Source organism: Cryptomeria japonica, chromosome 6, assembly GCF_030272615.1.
Source record: "Cryptomeria japonica chromosome 6, Sugi_1.0, whole genome shotgun sequence".
In the NCBI taxonomy this organism is placed as follows: Eukaryota; Viridiplantae; Streptophyta; class Pinopsida; order Cupressales; family Cupressaceae; genus Cryptomeria; species Cryptomeria japonica.
Window position 1 is genome coordinate 43,254,011 of NC_081410.1, and position 25,389 is coordinate 43,279,399.

Consider the following 25,389-nt stretch of genomic DNA (forward strand, 5'->3'; position numbering starts at 1 on the left):
AGATAAAATTGTATCAAGGAAGTAATAATTAGATGGTTCCACGCAAGGATAAAAATTGTCAAGTAAAGGCCCACACTAATTTTGTGCATCAAATTTACCACTCTACCATCATTATACCATTTGACATCAAGATATAAGCTTTGAAAGATCCAAAGATTGGAGAAGAACAATTGGACATCTATGAATAAATATATATGAACAAAATTATGCCAAAGATTATCTCAAAAATATTTTTTTATGATATTTACTTAGATTATTACCATTAAGTTGACTTTACATCACCAAGAAAATTGTAGCTATGCATGCTCTGTGTGGCATGCAAACATAAGCATATTAGACTACAAAGTTTTTTGTTTTTTTATTATCAAGAATGAAAATTAATTCTTTCATATTTGAACTTTAGAAGATGCAGGTAACCAAATTTGATGGTCTATAAACTTTCCAAAATGGTAATAAGTATGCTTATATTTTAGTATAGCATATGACCATTTGATAGAGATAGGGGTCAAAGACTTAGAGAATGTGACACGATACAAAATATCACAAAGGAAATATTATAGTCCTAATCACATGAACTGATACATAAGAATGACAATTGATTTCAAATAATATAAGTAGGAACAAATTCAAAATAAAATAACTATTGATACAAAATATAACCTAGTCCATATAGCACAAGACAAGGGCATCTAAAATTAGAAATCAATGTAAAATTAAAATAAGGCATGACCATTCCAACATCATTAATAATTTATTCTATTTCCTTCATTATATCCATGCCATGTTACATGGTTTGAAGTATCTCAGTAAGATCATCAATGACAAGTGAAGTGGCCACATCCTCATCTATATGAATTACTTAATGATTTTAATTTATCAATCATCTCTTGTTTCTTTTGATTTTAATTAACTTATCATTAACAAAATATTTCTTCACCTCATTGGATTGTAACACGAGATTGACATACAAGGTAGGGAGAAATAAGGTAGTTATGGTATAAAAATAAATGCTTAATTTATCAATAGGCATGCAAAGCTAAACACAATAGCCTAAAAAATATAAAATACACACAACGATATAGTGAATTTATTTATTTAGATAATTCTACCCTAAAGGATAGATATATAAGTTAATTAATTGTTAAAATAAGTAAATCATTTGACTACCTTATGTTTAGACATGTTTTTAAAATCCCAAGATTAGAGATCTAGGAGAAAGCCCTACGATTCAAGATCTAGGATAAGACCTTAGATTCTTAATAAGTTGAGATTGGAATGAAAAATATCTTGAAAAAATAAGTCATGGATAATTAAAATGTCTAAGATGGAAATAGAGCATAGGTAATTCATCCCATGATATTAAATTTGAACCTCTTGAATAAAGGAAACACTACAACAATAAATTATAATATAGAAGCTAGAAATAGGTAAATAATTGAGAGCTTAATACAAATGTATTATGAAAATTGTGAACCTTGGGAGTAGGCCATTCTCATGATCTAGTCTTTATCTTGGTGCAAATCAATTTTCTGTAGCCTTAAGTAACGCCCTCCCATTTGTTGCCTTAAAATGTCTTGGTTGTGCTTGTGCTTGTTTCTTTGTGTCATATGGTGTGTTTGGACTACTCGCATGTTTTGAGATAGTATTCCTCAACATGGCGGTTGCTGGTGTTTTGGTTACATTATGATGCATATATGTTAGTGTGCCAAGTTCCTTGTGAGGACTTGATGCATTTTTTGACTACTACTTCTCAAGATGATTGTGTTGCTAGTTTTTGTGATAGAATTATAGATGTGGTGAAATAATGATATCAACATCTAACATTTTTCTTGATTATCAAAATTCATGAGTATATGATATATGTTGTTGAAACCTATTGGGTGTATTTCATGTGCTTAAACTATTATATATTAAGTATGTATGCTTGAAATGTGTGTTGTGTGGGTATAGGTAAAGGGTTATTCCCAAATGGTGGTTATGTCGGATTTGTCAATTTGGACTTTAGTGTTTGGTAGGTTAAAGATAAGCCCTATTGATAGGGAGCTTGTTAGGAAAGTGCTCACAAGGCTAATTTTGTTCAATAGGGGTCAATTTATTAGCCAAAGACTTGTAGAGTCTGTTGTGTATGACTACTCAATCCATCTTGTTGTTGTAATGCCAAGTACTCCATGGTTTACTTGCCTAATAAACTCCATTTTTGGTGATGACTCTCGCCCATCCACAGATCTACTCAAAATGCTTATTCCTTCCAACTACACTTTCTCATGCTTGGCTCTTGGGGCCTTCAACCTTAGGTTTCAGAGTGAGCTAGGGATCTTCCACATGGAAATGCAGGGGCAGTATGGTATTGCTCACCTTTAAATGCTCACAATTTTGTTTGAGGTCTTTAACCCTTGGCTTGCTCAAATTCACTAACAAAGCTCACCTACCCCCATATGAGGCTGCACACTGTCTAAGGGTCCCAAGTAACACTTATTGGACTGCTTGGATTGTTCTCATTATGTTTCATAAGCCCCAAGTTTCATTTTTCCATCGGGTTCATGCATTTGACAAAAAACAGTCTTTTTTTGTGTGTTATGCAACAATGGGCTACTAGCCCGTGGAGGCCTAATTGGCCCTTTTTTCCTCACCTAGCCCAACGATGGGCATTTCCACCTAGGAGCTTGTTTTGAATGATGTTAGGGAGGTCTATTCTCAAGGATTTTCAAGGTTTAACCCACTGTTTGTGCAAATTTAGGACTGTCCACCTTTTGTGGCATATTTGGAGGGTTTGGTAGGGTTTGGAGCAAGTAGTTTGGAAAGTCCTTCTAACTCCACTCTTCGAGCCTCCAAAATGGCTTAGGACCTCTACCACATCACAAGGAACCTTCCTCAATTTCTTCCTTGCAATCAAAATGCCAAACACTTGGCAAGCATGCGAGAAAACAGTAAATTGCCCTATCACTGTCCTTTTTCTGCCTTTTACCAGTCAACAACATTTACACTTTGGGACCTGCAAGAATGAAGAGTTTGAAATTGGGAAAACACCTCAATGAGGTCTTCAAACATGTAACACACCTCCTATTACATTGCCTTCAATATTCAAGGCTTGGATTATGCTCTTCAAGCATTCCATGGACATTTTGCCATATACAATTCATGAAAACAACGAACTCACTGTTTGATTACAAAAGGAGAAAGATTTAAGCTAAACTAGCCATCCAAGAAGATACTCAATTCCCTTGGCCAAATTTCCAGGCCCTTGTCAAATTCATTTTCTCACCCAAATTACTTTTGAGTGCAAACTTTGAGTTTTGTTCAAGCTACTAGCCAAATGACAAACACTTGCCTAGTATTCACTCAATTGCATATTCCAAACACCTCTTTGGCACAAAATGAAAGATATGTAAATTATATACACATGAATCAACTTGGAAGAATCCATTGGAGGGATCCCAAACTTGGATCAACCAAGTTGATGCATTTTACAACTCCAAACCCCTGACAGGGCAACAGGGACACAGTTTACAAATATTTTTGTACAAACACCTTGCAAATGAAAAACCAATGAAACAATTACATGAGAAGCTTTACTAAATCAACATTTCAACTTCCAAGAAGGTACAGTATGGATTTGTACAGCTACAATACAAACTGTTATTCAAAAGGAAGGAAAAACAATCATAAAAACCAAAAAAACATGATTTCAATTAAGATTCTCTTGTAAGTACAATCACCAACCCTTTCCAAGGAAAAGGGAGGCCTTATATAGTTTCTCCAGTTGTTTTTCAAGCCCTAGTACAGACATGAGGCTTCAATAACTTCATTTTGCAAGAAAATGACAATTTTGACAACTTTTCAAGCCAAATGACAACTTTTCTTGCTCAAAAAGGCATTTTTGAGAACCTAGTCATGTCAACTAGCCTAAACAACTTAGACATGCTTAAAAACACTAAAAAAACATGTTTCAATGCTCTTGAAGACATTAGGAGACCTTTTTGGCAAATTTTCACATTTTTGCCAAAAAATGTCAACTCAATGCCTAAAAGGCAAAACTTGATCTCTAGAGCCCAAAATGAGATCAAAACCACTAAACATGACCCAAAACAACCTAAAACAACATAATCAACCTAACACAAGACTTTACAAACATAAAAACATTAAATACTAAAAAATGGGAGTTTTACTCAACTAGGTGCTCCTGCACCACCTATTTTCCCTTATGGTTTTAGATTCAAATGAGTGGTAATTTAGTGGTGCAGGGGCACCAAGTTCATCATATTTTGCAAACATGGTCTAGTAAGGTCTTTTGATAAATTTTGGTGTGTTGTCTTTTGTCAAGCAAATAAGGTCATTGTAGACTAGTTGTAATGTTGAAGTCATCTAGAGAGTCATTTTGAGTTGTTATTATCATATTTTGCAAAATTGTCAAAAATGTTATTGTGAAAAGATGTAAAATTGCAAAAGTGCAAAATAGGAAGTTGAAAAGACAAAGTTGTAAAGGGGTAGTTGGAGAAGTTAAAAAGGGTGTAGAAAGTTATAAATAGTCCCTTGAGAATCATTTGTACGTTGTTAAGTGTGGAGGAAGGTGGTGATGATGGTTTGAAGATGAAATGAATAAGTTTGGGAATCATTTTTCTCTTTTTTTTTTTTGCAAATTCGCTGCTCTTTTGTTCGATATGGTTTGTACGAACGTGATGAGGATCTGAAACTTATATGATTGGAAATATAATTGGATTACATAACTTTTTAATTCCTACTAGTCTTGGAGAAAATTATCGTTTGATTGGTCAAACAAGCCAATATTCCTAATAGCTTGTTTAGAAATCCGGGGTAGTAGTGAGTAAATAGAATTGTATATTTCTTGTTTCCTTGGGTGGAAAAGTTTAGGAATCTGTAGTATAGTTTATTTTTATGTATACTATCATATTACAAAGTTGTAGAGTTTAAAGATTAAGTTTTCTATGGTTTTCTTGATGCCCTAGGGACTGTATTACCATGTTTCACGACTGGTAAGACAGTAAGGTGAAAGGTTTGTTGTTTTTGTTGATAAATTTAGCATCCACCGAAGTGTATTTGTTTTGGAAATAATATAGAGTGTATGGAACACTCTTCATAGCGTGTATTTGTCAAATGAACAAATTTTGGAGTCAATGGGACCATTGTTTTATTAAGACTGGTTTGTTTCAAGAAATCTTAAAGAGACCTAATTGCAGAAGTACAATCATTATTTGAGAGGTTTGGTCCAAAACAACCCTACCCAAGTCTTGTATATGTTTTATATCTTCCAAATGGGTATCTGAAAATCCAGTTTTCTTGTGGAGATCTATCTTGGATAAAAAGTAATGATAAAAAAGGTCGGTTGGCTGGGCTATTAGATTATAGGCTTAATTGTATGGACAAGATACAAGTTGAGATAACCTGAAGCTTTGGAGGATGTTGATGGTTCATTTATGTTATATTTGGTTGATTTATAATGTTTCCAATGTCAGGTCCAATGTTGTGAAGCCTTGAACCAAAATTAGTGTTTGTAGCCATTCAAGCATAATGCCATTGTGAAGGAACCTTAACTTGTAGAGGGTAAGAATGGAATGTTGGTTGTGACTGAACCAAGAAAATTTCATGTATGTATGAAGCATTGAAGTCTCAAGAAGCTTGTCCCTAAGAGGAGAATGTTCCACATGGTTGCTTGTTTGGGTTAAGGGAAAGGTATGAGCCCATTGTTGTGATTCTATGAAATATGCCTACACGTTGGTGATTGGAACCCCACCTATTGCATCATTTAGGTATTTGTGTCTTGTGAAAATTTGTCAATATGTTATTTTAATATGGTTGTTTATTAGTTGTTTCCATGTTGTTATATTTTAAAGATTTAAATCTTGCATGTGAATAGTGCTTGGTGCATTAGGAATTGGGGAATTAAGAAAGAAAGATCATTGTAATCAGTTAAATTGCTGTTTGAATTTTTTTCTTTTACCTTATAAGAAAATTGATTAATTAATTTGAATTGCTTGTATAATAATTTAAAAGGAAAATAATCTAGGCATTTTTAAATTGGCAAGTTGTATTTTGTGAAATGAGAAATTGGAAAAATAGAAAAGAAACAAAAATAAAAATTGAAAAAGAAATGGAAATAAGAGTGAAAAAAAATTAGAAAAAAAAATGGAAAAAGGGCATAAAAGAAAGAATTTGTCTTTTATTATCTCATTATTCCGATTTGGAGCATTGTGCGTTCAAAACATTCTCTCTCTTGCAAAATGCAAAATGAAAAAATAGTTGGAAATGCTTGAGAATGAATTCGTTTGGATGGGGATTGGATTGAAGGTTTGATTGGATTGCATTTGGATATTTGCATCTCAATTTAGAGGACAATTAACAATTTTTGCGAGTGCACAATTAAGGCAATTCTCCTCATTTTTCATTGTTTTGAATTCTTTTGGGAATTTTTTATGTTTTTTTTCCAATGTAAATTATTTTTATAAAGTTTGAATTTGTGAATGATTTTGAATGAATTTTAATGTAGGGGGAATAAGTGTCTAAAAAAAATCTAGAACATTTCAAGGCCATGTTTGTTTTTGTCCTAAAAAAAATTACATTTAAGATCGTGCCACACCTAAATAGTGCTTAGGTGTGATGAACCTAGGGTTTGAGACACAAAGTGTAGGAAAGAAGTGACTTTTGAGATTGGAAATGGCACAAGGGTGCCTATAGATATGCTAATTGAGGAGTTTGACAATCAAGGGATAACTAATGACATTGGCTGATAAAATTAACTAAATATTGAATCATATACTATAACTAGAGTGCTTCTATAGGCCTGGTATCAATATAGAAGACATGTTCATTGTGGGAGCTTTGGTCCTTGTTGGTTGGGCTCCTCATATGGTTAAATTGAGATACCCGACTTTCCTTAGCCATCTCTTCAAGCTATTGTGATGTGTCTCCTTCCCTGGATCCTATGGTTCCTCATCCTTGATGTTATTGGACTTGTTGTCTAATGAAAGACTTGTCTCTAACCATTTTATGACTAGAAGAGAACTTTATGACATGTTTTTATGTTTATTCTATACAAGAACACAAGTTATCTAACTATTTCCATGTTGTATGGGACCATGGTTGCATGTGTTTATATCCATTTTTTTTAATGTAATGTGATGTGGAATCTCCTTGGTACTTATTATTGGTTATGTTATCCCCTTGAACATGTGTGTTTTATTATCCAATTATCATTTTGTTGACCTATGTACATTTGATGTGATCATGCTTGTGCCATGTGCATACTATGATGATGCTTTATCTTATTTTCTACCATATTGTTTATATTGATTGATGTGGTTGTGAGCCATGCTCCTTATTTTGCATGAGTGATATGCTTGTGTCCAAGTGATTACCTCCTAGGATGGCGGGGTAGACCTACAAATACCTCATGGTTGGGTGGCATAAAAATAACTATTAGGGATTAGAGTTCTCGGAGGATTCAATTTAGAGGAGCTTTTGATATCAAGAAATGGAGAATCTCTCCTTGCCTTTAGTTCTCATTTTTCATATTATAATATGTATGTATAATTCAAGACCTTAAGTCCTCTTTTATAATTGTAAACTATTGTATTGAAACCTCCCTTTTGAATGAAACATAAATCTCCCATAGATGTAGTGGATGAGTTATCTTACTTTGCATGTATCTTAATGTTGGTATAAATTTTTTATACTATTCCTTATGTAATTTATCTTTCAAGAAAAGTAATTAAAATGAACCTATGTAAAATTTAAATTTAGTCTTAAAATGAATCCCTTGTCATAGAAAGCATTTAATTTTGGCTTGCAATCCTATTTAGTTGTCTCCCAAGTTTAGGGTTCTGATTTGGTGAGAACTACCTCATTGTGAGGCTATTTTAGTTCTCCTCAAGCCCTTGATACGATAGAGTTGGACGAAAATCATTCCCTTTCATTCTTAATGTTTTTGGTCATGTTTTGGAGTCCCTTGTTGAATCCCCAATCATTGGGATTTGTCTCCTTCATTGGCTAGAGTGTTTGGGGATATAATGTTAGTTTTCACTTTAATTTCCTAGTTATTTTCATCATTTGGAGTTTGTTATGTGTTGTGGCTCTTTCTTTGTGCATCTTGAGTGCTTTTTGGGCATGAAGGTCCAATATGGGCCTTAGTTGGCTCTTTAGCTAGGATGCTAATATAGGAATATGACATCAATGTAAGGAAGGAGTGCAAAGCATTATTGGATCTCTAGACTACTTTATGACTCTAGCACCAATCCAAGACTTCAACATAGATGTAGGATATTGGTGAACTCATGCTAGTATCCTATTTGGGCACTAGTGTCCACTTGGTGCGTTATATTCATTTGACATATTGTTGTCCCCTATTTCACTAGACATTAAGATATTCCAACCATTTCCCCATAAAAATATGTATACAAAAGTTGTTCTCCTTATCTTGACAAGTTTTTCTATGCTGTTGCTTGTTGACAAGTGTCATAGTTGGGAGTTGGGAGTTATGCCACCTTTTTGCATTGATAAGTGTGCTTTTGTTAGTAAGCGACTCATCATTGTTTTAGTTGGTGGAGGGTTTACACCTCCTAGTAAGGAAACATCCTTTGAAAGTTTTTTCTTGCATTTAGGGGTTGTTAATGCTATTGATTGTGTTGGAAGTAAATGTAACTCCCATCTTACTCCTCATTTTAAGAAATTTATGGTTGCATTATCTAGTTGAGGTGTAATAACTTATAGCCATTCCCCCAATTGTTTGGGTTTTGTTGGGTGTTGTAAGAGTTCATAACTGTATTGTGGTGGTGGTTTAAGGCTTATGATTCCCTGATCCTACCCTTGTGTTGTGTTCAAAAGAGAATGTGATCTTAGATTATTACTTGCTTGTTGTTGGATTTCATTATCCCTTCTCATAGGTTCATCACGGTGGTTTCATCTGGTGATTGGGAAGTCTTCCATTGGTGCTACCTTTCTTGTACCAATGATGAGATTGTTTGTATGTTAGTATCATTGCATCCTTGTTTTTCACATGATACTTGTGTGCACATTGTTGTGCAATGCGATATGCCATTGTCACATCTTAGTCATTGGCATTATTGTTTCAAAAGAAATTGTTTGATCGACTAATGTTCTATGCATGTGGCTAGGGGTAATATATTTTAAATCTTATTTTGTTGGACCCATTTGATCATATTCATACTTGCAATTTAGAAACTAGTGGTGCTAAAAAATGGCTTTGGGGTTGCTATATATAAAGTAGAAGATTGTTGACTCTCTTGATAATAGTTAAGTCCTAAGACAAATGTGACAAGATCACAAACACATAAAATAAGATTATACAATAATGTTTAATCATGTAGATGTGAGTTGAGATCCAATTTTCTACAATTACATGTAAATGCAAAATATTAATAATCAACAATAAAAACAACCTAAGATATTCTTAAATGCAAATCTTAAACACAACTCGAGGTCTTTAATAAACAAACTAATAATAACAAATATATTTGAAAAAAATAAAAAACAAAATAAAATTGAAAAATTAAATTACAAACAATCCCACCAAATTTTTAATTTAAAATTGAAAGATTAAACTACACACAATTCCATTGATAGATTAAAACTACAACATAGCCTAATCATATTCCATAGTCGAAAATGCAATGATGTTGAAATAGTTACATTATTTGTCATCAAAGTTCTTACAATTGAATGTAAATATAAAATATTAAAATAGATAATAAAAATAATTTAAGATATATTTTTTTTTTGTTTGATAAAAGTGGATAAACCACTGATTTATATTTAAAATTAAAATTAAATAAAAAATAAATAAAAAACTATAAATGATCTCAATGTTAAATTTTACTTAAAATTTATATTTAAAAATAGTTTAAGTTATTTTTATTGTCAATTTTAACATTTTATTAATAATCAAATATTATATTTTAAAAATAAACTATAAATGATCTCAACAAATTTAAAATTGAAAAATTAAATTAAGATAACTTTAAACTAAGTAAACTTTAGATGACATAAAACTTTTTGAAGATCAAAATCAAGATCATCCGGTACGTCCATAAAGTCAAAATTAGATCATCTAACTATCTACAATAATAACACCATACACAAAGTGGCATAAAATATATTTTTTATGTACTTTTAATTCTTATTCTTATTCTAATAATATCCCCTTAAAGCAAGAAAGCAAAAGCTGACAACGGACATACGCATAATAAAATCCCACCTAAAAATTTCAAATACGAAAGACAAAAATACCAATCAAAGAGCCATTCTCATCCCAAGACTTTTTACCTCCCAAATGAATACCAAGAGACAAAATAGAAGAAGAAAAAGGGCATTAAAGCTTAGAAAATGGACCACCTCAATTCATTTAAAAGGACAAGTAGCAATAGATATATTACACATCAGCAATGCATAGCCATAGAAATTAATCAAATATTTATTTAATATGTTGATGATGTTTTGTTAGATTTTATTAACTAATTTTAAGTTAAATTTATTAATTTAAATTTTATGAATAGTGATATATAGAAATTAATTTGTTATCAGTTTAAAAATAAAATAAAAATCTATTTAATATTCCTTGTATTTAGGTGAAAAATTAGATTATGTAATTATTTTTCTTAAACTATATTCCAAATCATGGTTCATCATTAAAATGAGTTATCAATAGAAAATAATAAACTTATTTTTTTGTAAAAAGGGGTTAATGCTTTTGTTTAGGAGAATGAACCGGTGAGGTCACAAATGGGGGACCTCATTCCCATATAAACATTCAACAATAGCACCACAAATGGGGGACCTCATCCCCATGTAAACATTCAACAATAACACCCCAATAGAATTTGAACCTTGATAACAAGAACCATCATAACATGCCAATGCAACATGACATTCAAACATTTTATTTATACTATGAATAATTTGAATTCCAGTTGAATCTATAACAAAACATATTATTGCTTATCTCTAAGGATAGATGGTTTAAGTTAGTTTCTTTTTGATAATCTGTTGTTTAAGGACCATATTGTTATCAATCTTGGGTTATTCTATAGCTGCAGGTGCAGCTGTGTGTGTGGTGGTTGTATTCCTGATCAGCCCCCTTGTTTTGACTGCTTTATTATAAAAAACAAAACATATTATTACCATTTTTTTATTTTAACAAGCCTTTTAACCCACACCTTAGTTCGTGGAAGAACCCTTGAGTGTAAGTTATATAGGAAAAATTAAAGTGATAAATTACATAGTCATGTATTGCATAGCTCATGCCTGCCTAAAATAGGGAAAATTAAAGTAATATATTATATAATTCTCTATTTTTTAATATATATTAAAAATATGAAGAAAAAATTAGATAGTCATCTATTGTATAATTCATACCTTTGGAAAAAAATTAAAATAAAGTGATACATTACATAGTCATCTACTAAATAGCTCATACATTACATAGTCATCTATTACATAATTAAAGTGATACATTAAAACATAACATTATTAAATTGTATTAATATCTATTTCACCTGCTCTACCTGTTTGGCTGGTCTGTTTGTCCATATTTAGAAAATCAATGAAAAATAAATAAAAATATTTATAGAGATGACAACCATTTTAGATTTCCGGGACTCCCTGGACTTCCACTGCTTTTTTTCGGCGCCAAGATTTTCCATACAAGTGATTTTCTATGATGGAGAGAGACCCATTTCTAATCTTTTGGACTAAATAGTTCTTCTCTTTCTTATTACGCGGTATACACATAGGAGACTGTAATTGAGGATACCCATGTTGTATGGATGCTCAGTGAGCATGTTGTTGATGTAGTAGTGTGATGGAATTGAATATTGGAGCTGGGTGATTTGAAAGAAGGTACATTATGAAGCAATGAATTGTTGTTAGCTGATGTTTTATTGTCAGTGAGGTGAAATTTGTGAACATGGCGTGTATGAAATTGGGATCCAAGGCTGATAACTTCCAAAGGAAAGGACAGGCATGGTATGCTTTTTTCTTCCTATTAAACCCTCTGAATTGCATCTATGTACTGTATAAGTCTGTATTAGATTATGGTGGAGAAGAATAAAGGAAAACGGTCAATCATATATTTATATACAATATTTGGCATACTTGTGAAATGAGAAAGAATGTCCACTTGAAGAAAATAGATCTGGGTGTCGCTTGAGTGGCCTGATATTACTAGAGCTGGTTTGGGACATCTTTCAGAATAGGGGAAGTATTTCTGTCTTTGTTAGAGGTGATTCGGACATAATATGTTGCTGTTATTGGAAACTGTGTTGCTAAATTTTGTAAAGTATTTCTGTCTTTGTTAGAGGTGATTCGGACATTATATGTTGTTGTAATTGGAAACCGTGTTGCTAAATTTCTTAGATTCTTGAGTGTTAGCATATGTTTTCAGGTGCCCTAATTCATCTTCTTGTGGGGAAATCTTATGTGATTTTGGTCTAGTTTTTCTTTGAAGTGAATTAGCTGAAGTTTTTGTATGCGGGTAAGCTGAAGTGACTTTGATCTAGTTTTTCAGATATGTCACTTAACTGAATTTGGCGCAACTTTATGAGACAGGCAATTTGAAGAATAGTTAAAATTCTCATAAAAGTGAAATACGAGAGGTTCAAAAAAACATATAATATGTCAGATCCATAAAAAATTGAAATTTGAAGTCGATTGAACTTTGCACTTGCATTGAACTTATATTGTGTTTCCCTTTCTTATTTATGGCCTTGTCCATTTGAAACTATCACTCTCAGGTTTACTTTTAAACTTTGCTTCAATTTTGAGAGCGTACTGGCAGGCTTTTCCCGGTATTGAAATCTACATGAAATCCTTTTGAGTTTGGATGTTGGGATGCTTGCCAATTCTATATTTAAAATTTTCATTCTTTTCATTGCTATGAGTTGCTCAATTTGGCTCTTCTTCTTTTGAAAATATTAGTGAATCCCTGCACTGATTGATCACAGATACATCATCTGATCTCCCTATGGTTTTGTGGATATATATGACTGTTCTTGTGAAGATGTGACCCCTTGAAGAAGCTTCAGCATAATGATCTAACGTCTCTGATTTCTCCCTCTGTAAATGATTTACCATGTCATTTCCATGCCTCTGTAGTGCGTTTTCAATCAACCTTTGATACCAGACTCAATTTTGCATCCTCAATGTCAACACGTTTTTAATTTGTGTTTTTTTGAAATGTCAAGGTAATCTGAAGGGTCATTGGTTTCAAGACCTAAGTTCTCATAGCCTGGCCTTGTCTGACTGAACATACATTGGAAAAAACTGAAGCAAGTACTACGATCCCACTGATCTGGATGCAGCTCAAGGGAGAGCATGCGACCCACTCTGGTAATGCTCACGATTTCCTTTGATGCCCAACCAGCCCTAGAGTTAGTTGAGCACCAGAAGGTCCTGAAGGGGCATCTGACATTTTAGATATAGAATATGATGAGTATTATGACTACAAGAACTATTACATTCAAAGTGAGAAAGTTGAATATTATATGGCCGCAAAAGCCTACCAAGCTGGTTCCTTTGGGGACAAATCAAGAAAATTTTACCCAACTGACTGCAAAAGCCCACAAGGTCAATTTTGCTTCACTCAAATCAAGAAACTTTTACCCACTGACTGTGAAATGCCAACAACTTGATTTAGGTGAGGATAAAATGACCAGATCAAGAAACCTTTGTTTCACTTGACAGTGACAATGAAACATGTCAACTTCTTTTCCTTCCTATAGGTTGACCTGAATCAAGAAGGCTATGAAAGTTTCATCTCATCTTTCATGTCATTACCAGGAGTAATCCAGGGAAAACACCTGCTTGTAGGATTTCAATGTGCTATGGGTAGAAACAATTGACACTAACAGGTGTTAATAGCAAACAGAGAGAATTAGCAAAAGAAAGAAGTAGACACTACATATCGAACTGTATTTGCAAAATTGTATTATCTAAGTAGTTGTGTACAAATCTATGAGAACAAGTGCAAACGTGAAATGTAGTAATAGATGAAATGAATGCCAAGCCTTCTTGGACTCATGTTTTAGTTAAAACATATTTGTTCATTATTACATTGATGAAGATGAAGGTAAATCATTACATGAACTGCAATGGTTTGTATTTTGTCGCTTATACTATGGGTGTTAGCATTGCATTTTGGCATTATGTGCATGTATGATGCTTCAAAGGTTCTGCTGCTGGTCTTAGGTAGCATTAAGTTTCAACTCTGGATTCTGTTCAAGACTGGCATCAGATTCTGTGGTGTGATGCCGCTTAGACAGACATGTGGAGTATTGACACTTGAGAAAACACTCATGATTTCTCCTGGTTTAGTGCGAATTGTCCTTTGGAGATGACTTATGGGCGTCTTGACTTGGAGCAAACCAATCACCATCCCCAGAGATAGGGATTGAATAACAGGAAAGTTAATGCATTATGAGTGGGGTTACAATTCAGTATAGACCAATGGTATATCTCATACTATAAAGAGCTTTAATGACTGTCAACTATTACCATATTAAGTCAACTTTAGTACAACCACCCAGAGCAGCAAGAACTTTCTTGGGAAATACTCAGCAAACCAAAAGATAAAGGTTTTTTCAATAATCAGGAAAAGTTCAGGTTTGGCTTAACATTAATGTTGGGGAAAAAGTCAGGTCTGGGCTAGGGAAAAATTGGGTTAAAGTTACAGAGTTAAGGCTAGTGAAAAACTGGGAAAAAATTGCTGCAGATATGAGAAATAGGCTCAGAAATGCATTTTGAAAATTGGATTTACTGATTAATTGCAAAAATCTGCCAATATTGTAAGCAATAAATTGGCAGCAGCGCCAAGTGGCATTTAATTGGATGCGATCTTGAACAACCAAACTTACTATTATTCCTTGGTCAGCTTCAATGCATTAGCGAACATAAAATTGAGTTAAACCCCAATACAGCAGCAGCTTAACTGACATCCCACCTTCAAGGGGTCAAACTCTATATCTGAAGAAATTCATTTATCAAACGCCAGCCTGTTTGCAAACAGAAGTAAATTCAAGTCAATTGCATTCGGACCTGGGAATACAAGGCTGCAGGTCATTTTTGGCAGCTATGCCAATGTCAGCAGAACCAATCCTGTTTAGTGTTCTGAAATTCTTCACTTGTAAATGGAGAGAAAAAATTGACTTGAACGGTACTGATAATGACATTCATTAAGTGTACTATGTATTTATATTCTGAGTGTGGTTTTTTAGGGTCGAAATGGTGTAAGTTAACCCTACAAATAGAACAACTAGGTTGAACAGGAAAAAAATATAGCTATATCTTTGATTAAAATTCAGAATTTTATATTAAATGTTATGACAATGCCATACTTAGGTCATAATCACTAATTGTGTCACAAGCCCTTCCTTGGTTCAACTTGTAATCATTGGCTGTCCTCCAGTCTCAAGTTATCCTCATTTAATGATTTATTTTTGTAGCAAGAGATATCTCAATTGTAACACTTTGAAAGAATTAATTTGGTACTGAAGTGTGCACCTAACTGTGTAGCTTTTGATTCCGTCTCCTGTATAAGTGTGCATGTCTCTGTGTTTCTTTGAAGTGCTTCACAAACTTACACACAATACAATATTTGTTGTAAAATAATAAAATTAGACACTAGTAATCTGGTCCAACTTGCTTTGCAAATCATTACAGCCTATTTTTTCTTGTAGCAACTTAATTTAAAGTATTTTTTTGTGAAATGTGAACTGGTAATCCACAGCTGTGCTTATTTCTAGTTTTCTCATTTGAAGTATCTATGCTATTCTCAAATTATGCTCCTCAATTATGCTCAATTACAGGTTCTGCATGACTGGTCTTCCCAGCGACATACAAATTGAAGTTGGAGACATGTTCTTTCATCTTCACAAGGTATGTAACATTGAATGCTTAGTATGCCTTGTTCATTAATTAGTATTCATTGCAATATATGATGGTTTTTTTGTAAATTTTTGAGTTCAAATGCATGTTTCAAAACCAAGGCTGTTAGTTTAGGATCAGACTGTAGCAAATTAGATAGCAATAACAGAAAACAAATCAATGTGCACAAAGAACACCAAAATACCCTGGGGAAACCTCCCACTTGGAGGTGAAAAACCCAGCTAAAGATCTCAGATCTTATTATGCAATAATCAGAAATATCTTTACAAATTTTGCTTCAACACTTGAAGGAATCAGAACCAGCAAACTATGCACAGAAGAATAATGTCTTCAACCTAGGTTATACACACAATGATGAACTTATCTGCAATATGTATGATATTTGCTGTCACTAGAAGGTTTGCTGTCTCTGTATATAGCTTGCAGCCCTAGATGAAGTTCGATCTGCCTTAATGATAGTTCGCTGCCCTAGGTTGATGTTTGCTGCCTGCAAGACCAGTTCGCTGTTACAAAAATATGATTCACTGCCTTTAACATCAGTTCGCTGACTCAGGAAGATTCACGGTCTTCCAAAAGATATTCGCTGGTTTCAAGAACAATTCGCTGCCACTCAAGAATAATTTGCTGAGTTCTGCTGCTGATCATAGATGAATTCGCTGACTGAATGATGTGTTTGAACAATGATTGATGCCTTGCATTTATAAGAGGCTTGGCCTTTTAACTCCTCCAAGTCAGCTTACATGAAGGGCATATTAATTACAATTTGATCCTTTAAATTAGGCGCCAAGAATAGGATCAGACCTACAATTACAAGTTACATATACCCTAATTACAAGTTACATATGACGCCCAACTAGGGCCAGACCAATATATGTTGAAAAGTTACATTATTGCACAAGGGGTTCATCCATTTAGGGCCAGACCTAATTGCTTTACAAGTTACACAAGTTACATGCTGCCGCCCATGATTACATATTGAATTATATCATCATTATGGCTAAGGCCGACAGGCCACTTAGCCATCAAATGTGCTAGGTTGGCCCCTAGAAGGCTCCGACCTAGCTATACATCAATAAAGGCTGCATTGGGCAGCTCACACTACAAATGCAAAACAATGGTTAGCTGTTTGGATCCCTCCTTTTGGAGGTTCAGATGGAAAGACTTTAGCAGCATTTTACTCAATTGAGCACCATTTTTTCTATCAATATCTCATGTTACAGAATGAAATATGTGCACAAAAGAAGGCTTTTGAGGAAGTTGATCAAGTATCCTAGCGAAAATTTATGTAAAGAGTTGGAGGAACAATGGAAGAGTTTTCATAAGCAATTGGCTCAACAATTCAACTCACTGAAGCTGAAACGATTAAGTCGGCAAATGCAAAATAAGAGATCGTACACTGAAATTGTATTGAAATAACCTGCACAAGATGAATATAATAGGAAATATGATGCAAATACTTGTTAATAATATGCCACTTCGAGGGGGATACCTCCAATAGTCTTCACCAAGAACTCAATACTTCACATGATGATAATAACTAACCTATACCCCCTACAACCTAGGCTGACTTAGATACTTAAATATGACTCCTAGGATGACCTAAATATCTATATATCAATAATTATGTAACTTATTTAAGAGTTAAGGTAGCCACAAGCTGACTACTCATAACGTAATAGACACTATAGGATTAGGGGTATAACAGAGTGCCGAACTGGCTCATGGTGTAGAAGCACATGATCAAAAGTAGACGAAATTCATGGAAGCTGTCCACATGGTCAAAAGCTCCAGGCACCATGAAGTCGTTGCTACTCATCACTTTAAATAACAGATTGAAGAAGTCTACAAGATTTGGGCTGCCATTCAACATACACAAACTCTGGCTAGAGGTTTTTCCATTTGAGTGAGTGTAGAGGTACCACCATGGACGTCCCCCTTCCTTGGTGTTTAGTGATATGATTCATTTTGTTTAGTTGTTTGTTGGAATTTGACTTTTCGTTTTTTGGAGGATGATGTTCTTGTAATTTGTAATTGTTATATTTTGTCACTGTGTTTGTAGCCAACTACGTTTAAGTTACTTATTCAGTTGTTTAATTTCCAGGAATTGGTTGTAAGTAGCTGTTGAGGGTTGTGTTCTAGATGTAAACTTTTGGCCACTTTTATATCTGCTTCTCCTATTTAGGGAAGGGGCTTGATTTTATATGCATTCCTTGTACATTTTCATTGTACAAGCACATAATATTATATATATTTTTAACATATAGGATGACATATATGTTAATAATGTATAATATATAATATCTATATCATCAATAATTATATTAAAAACATATTATATATAATAATGATGCTTACCAGCAGACTGATATTGGTACTGGTATGGGAGACAAGGATGGGTATTGGTACTTTATTAAAAAAAATGGCTGGAGATGGATACTTAGAGACGACTATATATATATATCAAACAACGGATATCTTTGAAGAATGTTAAATAACTTAAATTCTAAAATGCTTAAAATTTAAAATAAAACTAATCTTTTTTTTTTTTTGATTGGTAATGGGCCGAAGCCGATAAGATGTACATACCCTACCCCCTTGTGGGATTTGAACTTGTGACCTCTATTTTAAGAGCATAAGTTCTCCACCACTAGGCCAACTCAGGTTGTACAAAATTAAACTAATATTTTAAAGTACTGCAATAAATTAATATTTAAAACCATAATCACCAGTCGATAACAAAGAAACTAGGTGGAAATCACATTATTTTTGAAAACATAGTATGTGGAGCCTTGAAGATGACTGTTTTTCAATTGATTAATGAAACTTCAATACATGTACCCATCTTAAGCCTTATTATTGTTTTACTTCATATTCTCACTTATTTGGGATTTAGTAAGGAAATTTTCTACCACCAAATAGTGTAAAATTTTATGAAAAAAGAGAACATTACAAGTCTATTTGTGTATTTGTTTAGTTCTTTACTTTTTGTCAACCACATATCAGCAGTTTTAGAAAATCCAGTGTAATTTATGTGATATGTTTGAAAAAGCTCTATAGGAAGTTTCTTCATTTTCAAGGGATGCTTACAGGAGACGTATAGGAGATGCAAATAAACTTCATTTGAAGTCTCCTAATGTCTGGAGACATCTCCATATAGGTCTCTGGGATGGGGATGTGTTTCTTGTATGGAGACGAATAGCAGGGGATAGAGTATGAGTCTCTTGGTAACTATGATAATAATACATATAATATAATATATTTAATAAATACATACAGCCATAACCTTACCTGAGTGTTTTTTTGCTGTATTGGCATACCTAAACTCCAAATTTGTACCTGCTTTATTACTCGAATTGGCCACTTAGACTAATTGTAATGAAATCAGGCGTAGCTGTGTGATGTCAATGCTACGTTGTTGGGTACACATTTTCACCATTTATGATCCCCATTCAGACTCTTTTAGTCTGTGCTTTGTCTTTTATCTTTATCCATGCAAAAGATAGGTCAAATTTTAAGCAACTTCAAATTGTTTGCTCAGTCTCCTATGATATGCATCCTCACATATTAAGACGAATTTGGTGTTTAGGGGGTAACAGTAATGAAATCAGGCATAGTACTGATCGAAAAAAAAATGAATTCAGGCATAGCTGTGTGATGTTTGTGCTAATTTATAATTGATTTAATGCCTTTAATTCCTATTGCCTCAGGTGGAGTAGTTTAATTGAAGGGCCCTTCCTCATCCTCAGTCTGGTATATAATATTGGTGTCAAAAAGTGGGTTTATACCGTAGTGACAGGTCTTGTCAAGTCTTGGTGACAACTTGTGGATCTGAGCATGAGTTGGGCTTTGCAAGTGTGCAGCCTCAACCGTATGGCCCCCAAAAAACAGAAAAAATCTCAAAATATTTATTCATGTACTTTGCTGAGTTTTTCTATTGAGTCCAAGTCTGAGTCAAGAAAACAGCTTGCATAGTTTTCACCGAGTTGAGTCTCAACACTATTGTTCGTACCCTATTCTAATTTTTACTCCTGCCAACATGGAGACATAGCAGAGATGACTTATTCTTCTTTTTGCACATACAAGGCAAGAAGCTAATTGAGTTTAACAAATTTTCTTCCTATATGTATGTGTGTATGCATAAAAACTGAAAAGGACATAAAATCTGGGTTATGAGTAGGCTTTACAGAATCTATGGATCTCTATGGAGAGATGCATCGATTCACCTATTGAATATATGGTTCAACTCCTCACGAGCTCAACATACCTTGCTGCTTCTCACTACAGCCACTTACAGTGAAGTACATATGCTACTCAGGCCCCTTCCATGCTTATGTTACCTAGCTGCAAGGCTGCTATTCTTGCCAATTGTGATGCCAATTTATCTTTTTGGGATTTTGCACTATTTTTAACTTTGTTAGAGTTACTTGTATAAGTGACATCATAAACAGCTGTAGTGTTCTGTATAAAGCATCTGTATCCACATTTTCTTTTCCAGCTTTGTAAGAAAATTTCATTCTAAATTTATAAGAAGCATAGTTGTCTAGACTTTATAAATCCAAGTGATCCTTCAGGTGGAACAGAGTGCAAGGATTGCCATCAATTATTATTTCATGCATCATTGTCAAGAATGCAAGATAGACCTTATATGGCATGGAATGTGGCTTAATTTTCTAACAGGCCATCCTTGCTCAATTTTTTGTTCTTTCCATGCTTTCATAAGCAATCATATGCCAAGCTAATTCAGTGTTGGCATGGCTAGTATTTCCAGAGAAAATAAAAGGTATTTAGAAGGGTGGCAGGGCTCTATATTGATATATCTGTAATTCAAAAAGTTTTTATCACATGTAGGTCCCCAAGTCCAAACCTTTATGATTTCTTTCAAGTTAATGTAAGGTAGTTTTGTAGGTCATCTCCGAGCAAGATACCAATTTGGTGTGTGAGACTCCCCTTATGAAAGCATTCCACAAGAGGATTGTATTTCTGTTTACCTTGTATTATTGGAGGTGTACGACCTTACCCTCCTCTGATTCAAACATATGTGACCTCCATTATCATCTACACATTACTTCATCATCAGGTCAACTGATGCTGTACCATTTAAGTTGCTATCTAATTAAAGGTTATGTGCAATATAAGGATCTGTTAACTGAGTTACTATATGTAAGATTCAGTTAAAGGATGTGCTGTCAGAGAAATCTTTGTTTCTTCTTATGTCATGCTTAAAAATATGTTTCTTACTTAAAATTGTTACTTTCTTAGGTCCCACTACTGGCATATTTGCTTTCATGCACAATGGAAAGTCTCAACTCTTGATCAGCTATTTGCTTACGAGGAATTTAGGATTTAAGGATTTTAATCCAATGAAACTTCACTTAAATTATGTGAGTTTGAGTTGGTGTAGATGATGCTTCTTCAATCCCTCAAACTTCCTTATAGCATATTTGACTTATACCAAAGAATATTTAGCTTGCATCTGTACAATTTTCAAAATTTGAAAGGTTTTTCATTCCTTTTGCAGTTTCCATTGATATCTAGGAGTGGAAAGTTGGAAAAATTTATTCAAGAGTCTACAGATAATGAAGAGGGATGCCGTTTGCAGCTGCATGATGTACCGGGTGGTGCCATTGCCTTTGAACTTGTAGCAAAATTTTGTTATGGAGTCAAACTAGAGCTGACAGCCTTGAATGTTATCTTTCTGCGTTGCGTGGCTGAATATCTGGAGATGACAGAGGCTTATGGGGAGGGAAATTTGATTTCTCGAACAGAAATTTTCTTAAACCAAGTAGTTCTTCCTAACTGGAAGGAATCTATCAGAGCACTTCAGGGCTGTGAAAATGTTCTTCCACATGCAGAGAAGCTTCAGGTTGTGAAGAGATGTGTTGACTCTATTGCTATGAAAGCATGTTCAGATCCAAGCTTATTTGGATGGCCTATGATGGAGCGTGGGTCTATGCAAAGCCCTGGAGGTAGTGTCTTGTGGAATGGAATTAGTACGGGAGCTAGATTAAAAAATGCTCGAGCTGACTGGTGGTATGAAGATGTTTCAGTTCTTAGTCTTCCACTGTATAAGAGACTCATTTCTTCATTGGAAACCAGAGGTGTTAAGTTTGAAAATATTGGAGCAGCACTAACAGTATTTGCAAAAAGACATCTTCCTGGACTTACTAGGCGTCAAGGTGTTAGACACACCTCCATTCCATCTGAGGAAGACCGACGGTTTCTGCTTGAAACTGTTGAGAGTCTATTGCCAATGCAGAAGGGTGTCACTTCCACCAGCTTTTTGTTTGGATTGTTGCGCACTGCAATGCTATTAAGTGCAAGTCTTGTTTGTAAAAATAATCTAGAAAGAAGGATAGCAATGCAGCTAGACCAGGCCATGCTAGAAGATCTTCTTATTCCCAATTATTCCCACATGGTAGAAACTCTTTATGATTGTGATTGTGTTCAGCGGATTGTTGAGAACTTTATCATTTTCGATCAAGCTTCGGGAGCAGGAGCAGAATCACCTAGCTCTGATCAGGATGTGCAATTGATTGGTTCTCCATCACTTACGCCAATTACTAAGGTTGCTAAGTTAATGGATGCTTACCTTGCAGAAGTTGCACCAGATATCAACCTGAAGCTTGCCAAATTCCAATCACTGGCAGCAGCTCTTCCAGAGTATGCTAGGCCTTTAGACGATGGCTTATATCGTGCAATTGATACATTCCTAAAGGTAAATGTGGTTTATCTTTTTTGTTGGTTATGCAAGATGCTTTATGAAGAGTGGTAAACAGGAAACACTGTGATCATGCACAACATGTTACAGTCAATTATATTATTTACAGCTATCATGTTTGTTATTCTTTTTCACAAAATTCCACTGTTAGATCATTCACATTTGCTGTCATACATGATCTTTATTCATTCCTTCATTTTACTTATCAAAATTTGATGATGGCATGATCACGTTTGAAAATGCATATTCTTAGAGCCTTTGCAATTGTTGATTACAATGTGGCCAAATACTGTTACTCTGTGATGTGTTTTCAAATTTGCGCATATATTAGACAAGCCCGTGTTTCAGTTTCTGTCACTGGGAACTTATGCTGTCGAGTTCAAATTATATTCCCAATTGTTATGGTCCTTAATTCATTGTAGTGTTTATTTAGTTCTTATATATCAGCATTGGTCGTTTTTTAAGATTCTGTTCAATCATTTGTCTTACTCATATAAGTCTCTTCACTAAACACAACTGCACGATTAGTTTTATTTTCAAGCTAGCTAAAGATACAATTTCAGGCATGGAAGTTATTCCTCTTAAAGATGTGGGAAGCTTATTTGTCTGCCCTTTGAAGGTGGAAAACCTCAGGAAACCTCATCTTGATTTTTAAGGTCTTACTGCATTCTATATTCCTTGTGTAATGTTTTCTTGATATTCTGTGAGTGAACTGCAAAAACTAGAAGAACACCATGCATTATGGTGTGTGTAAAACCATTCATATGTGTAATGACTTATTACAGAGATACAGGAAACTAGACTATATGGATGTCAGAAATACTGTAGAAAATAAATTATATGAATGTCTAAGAGTGACCAAGGTTGGTCAGTTGAACAATATGGGCCTGGACAGTCTGAAAAGATACCATAAGCAAAGAGGCTTTCTAAAAGGTATCCCCTGAAAAGAAAAGAGATAATGGAAATCCAAAGTAAATGGAGAGTTTACCAAAATGTTTAATCCAATGATCCTGACTTCTAAGAACAAAAACCTAAGCAATTACGGTGGAATATGATTCAGGCTATAAATGTCAACTTGCAGAGTGCAAATAACCATGACTTGAGCAGCAAGAGGATTTGTAATATTATAAATCACAAAGTTTTCTCCAATGTAAGTAAATGTCAAAAAAGGACTTGCCTAGGCTGAGAGTGAAACATAGGTGTACACAGCTCGCAGACAAGAAGACCAAGTGCAGCTTGAAAAATGCAACATGAACTTGTTATATTATTGGAAATCTTAATGATCCAAGTTGGAATTAGCCCCTGCTAACAATTGGTTTCCATCTCTATTACAACTTACAAGCAGTTAGCAAAAAATGAGTTATTCATAATATCTGTTTTTCTGCTGAAGAAATGCAATGAAATGGTTTATAAAATCAATATTGCATTCTGCCATAGGATATTCTTTTTCAGATTCAAGTGCTTTTAACTTTTGAATGACAGTGAGATGGTGATAATAAACTATTTTCCATGGAATCTCAGAATGGGGGGATGAGTGTACTAGGGACCTTGATTTGGGAACAGCTGGGGGGTGGCAGCTGGATGGCAGTTGGTGTGGGTTTGGGGGCAGAACCCCAACCATCAAGCCCAAATTAAGGCCTTTGACACCACATGGACCTTCGCGTCACATGTCATTTTCATAATTTTATCACTATGTTTTCTGCATGTGCTCTTCCTCTTTCTATTGCTTGCTCTTGTTAATGCTCTCACTCTTGTAGCCTTGCTTTCTCTCTCTTGCTATGCAACTTGTGTCTTGCTCATTGCTTCTAAGCATTGATAGTGATTTAGAGTGGATGTGTGAGGTGTATTAGTGCTTTTTGAAATTCTTAGAGTGTTGGTGGGGCCCATAAACTTTTAGGGTTAGCGTTGGGGCACGAACATCAAGAAAAATAATATTTTTTTACTTGCTTTTTAGATGTGGTCAATGTTGCGGATGGACATCAGTCTTAGAGGCACATGAAAGATGCCTAGGAGTTTCCCTGAGGTCTTGGGGATGTCTAGAAATCATCCCAACATCTTCAATAGGGGAGACATCCCCTCTTTGAGGGAGATATCCCAGGGATGTCTCTTGCCTAGTGTTGGGGGTTGGGGGATGGTTGCAAGATGTTTCCTAGTTGTCCGCAACTCTTGGGAGGTCTCTTGCTTGGTGTTGGCAGGATTTTATCCAGCTGTCCCCTAGTCTCAAGGTCTTCCTAGTCTTCAAAAACATCATTTTTCTTTGGGGACACATCCCTGTGGAATTAATGTGATGAATTAGAGTGGCAATGGAAGCAAAAGCACAATGATATGAAGCAAGGGACCGAGAGTATATTCCAATTCCTTGTAAGGGAATTACAAAGAAATTATATTTAATTAAATCATCTTTCGTGTCCCCATTTTGCATAAATGGTCCCTTAATATAATATGAGGTGACCATAACAAATACATTATGATTGGAAAAGTAGTTCTAACTATTCCCTACAATATCTCCTTAACCATCTCCTATGTTCTCTCAATAAATTCTCCATGATCTTCTCAACAATCTTCATCCCTATATTCAGTCAATTCTCTCCATCTCTCATTCTTACGTAGACTTCTAGAATTAGTCTACATTACTACATTTTCATCATATTAATCGTTAAACATTACAAATATGAATTATTCTCTCATACTCCCTCTTCAATAGTTATTTATAATTTTCATCTTTGTCACTTGGTCCTTGCTCCTTCATCTTCGCATCTTTTGTG

At 34.4% G+C, this 25,389-nt stretch overlaps 1 protein-coding gene across 1 annotated transcript in view; it reads left to right on the plus strand.

The window, feature by feature from the left end:
* Positions 1-11,561: 11,561 nt before the first annotated feature.
* LOC131072146 (BTB/POZ domain-containing protein At1g30440) overlaps positions 11,562-25,389 on the plus strand; it is a 51,496-nt gene continuing 37,668 nt past the window's right edge. Inside the window, exons 1-3 of the mRNA XM_058008224.2 lie at positions 11,562-11,991; positions 15,828-15,897; positions 21,425-22,621. Coding sequence (XP_057864207.2) covers positions 11,933-11,991; positions 15,828-15,897; positions 21,425-22,621 — 1,326 coding nt within the window. The 5' untranslated portion in view covers positions 11,562-11,932. The remainder of the gene's footprint in view (positions 11,992-15,827; positions 15,898-21,424; positions 22,622-25,389) is intronic.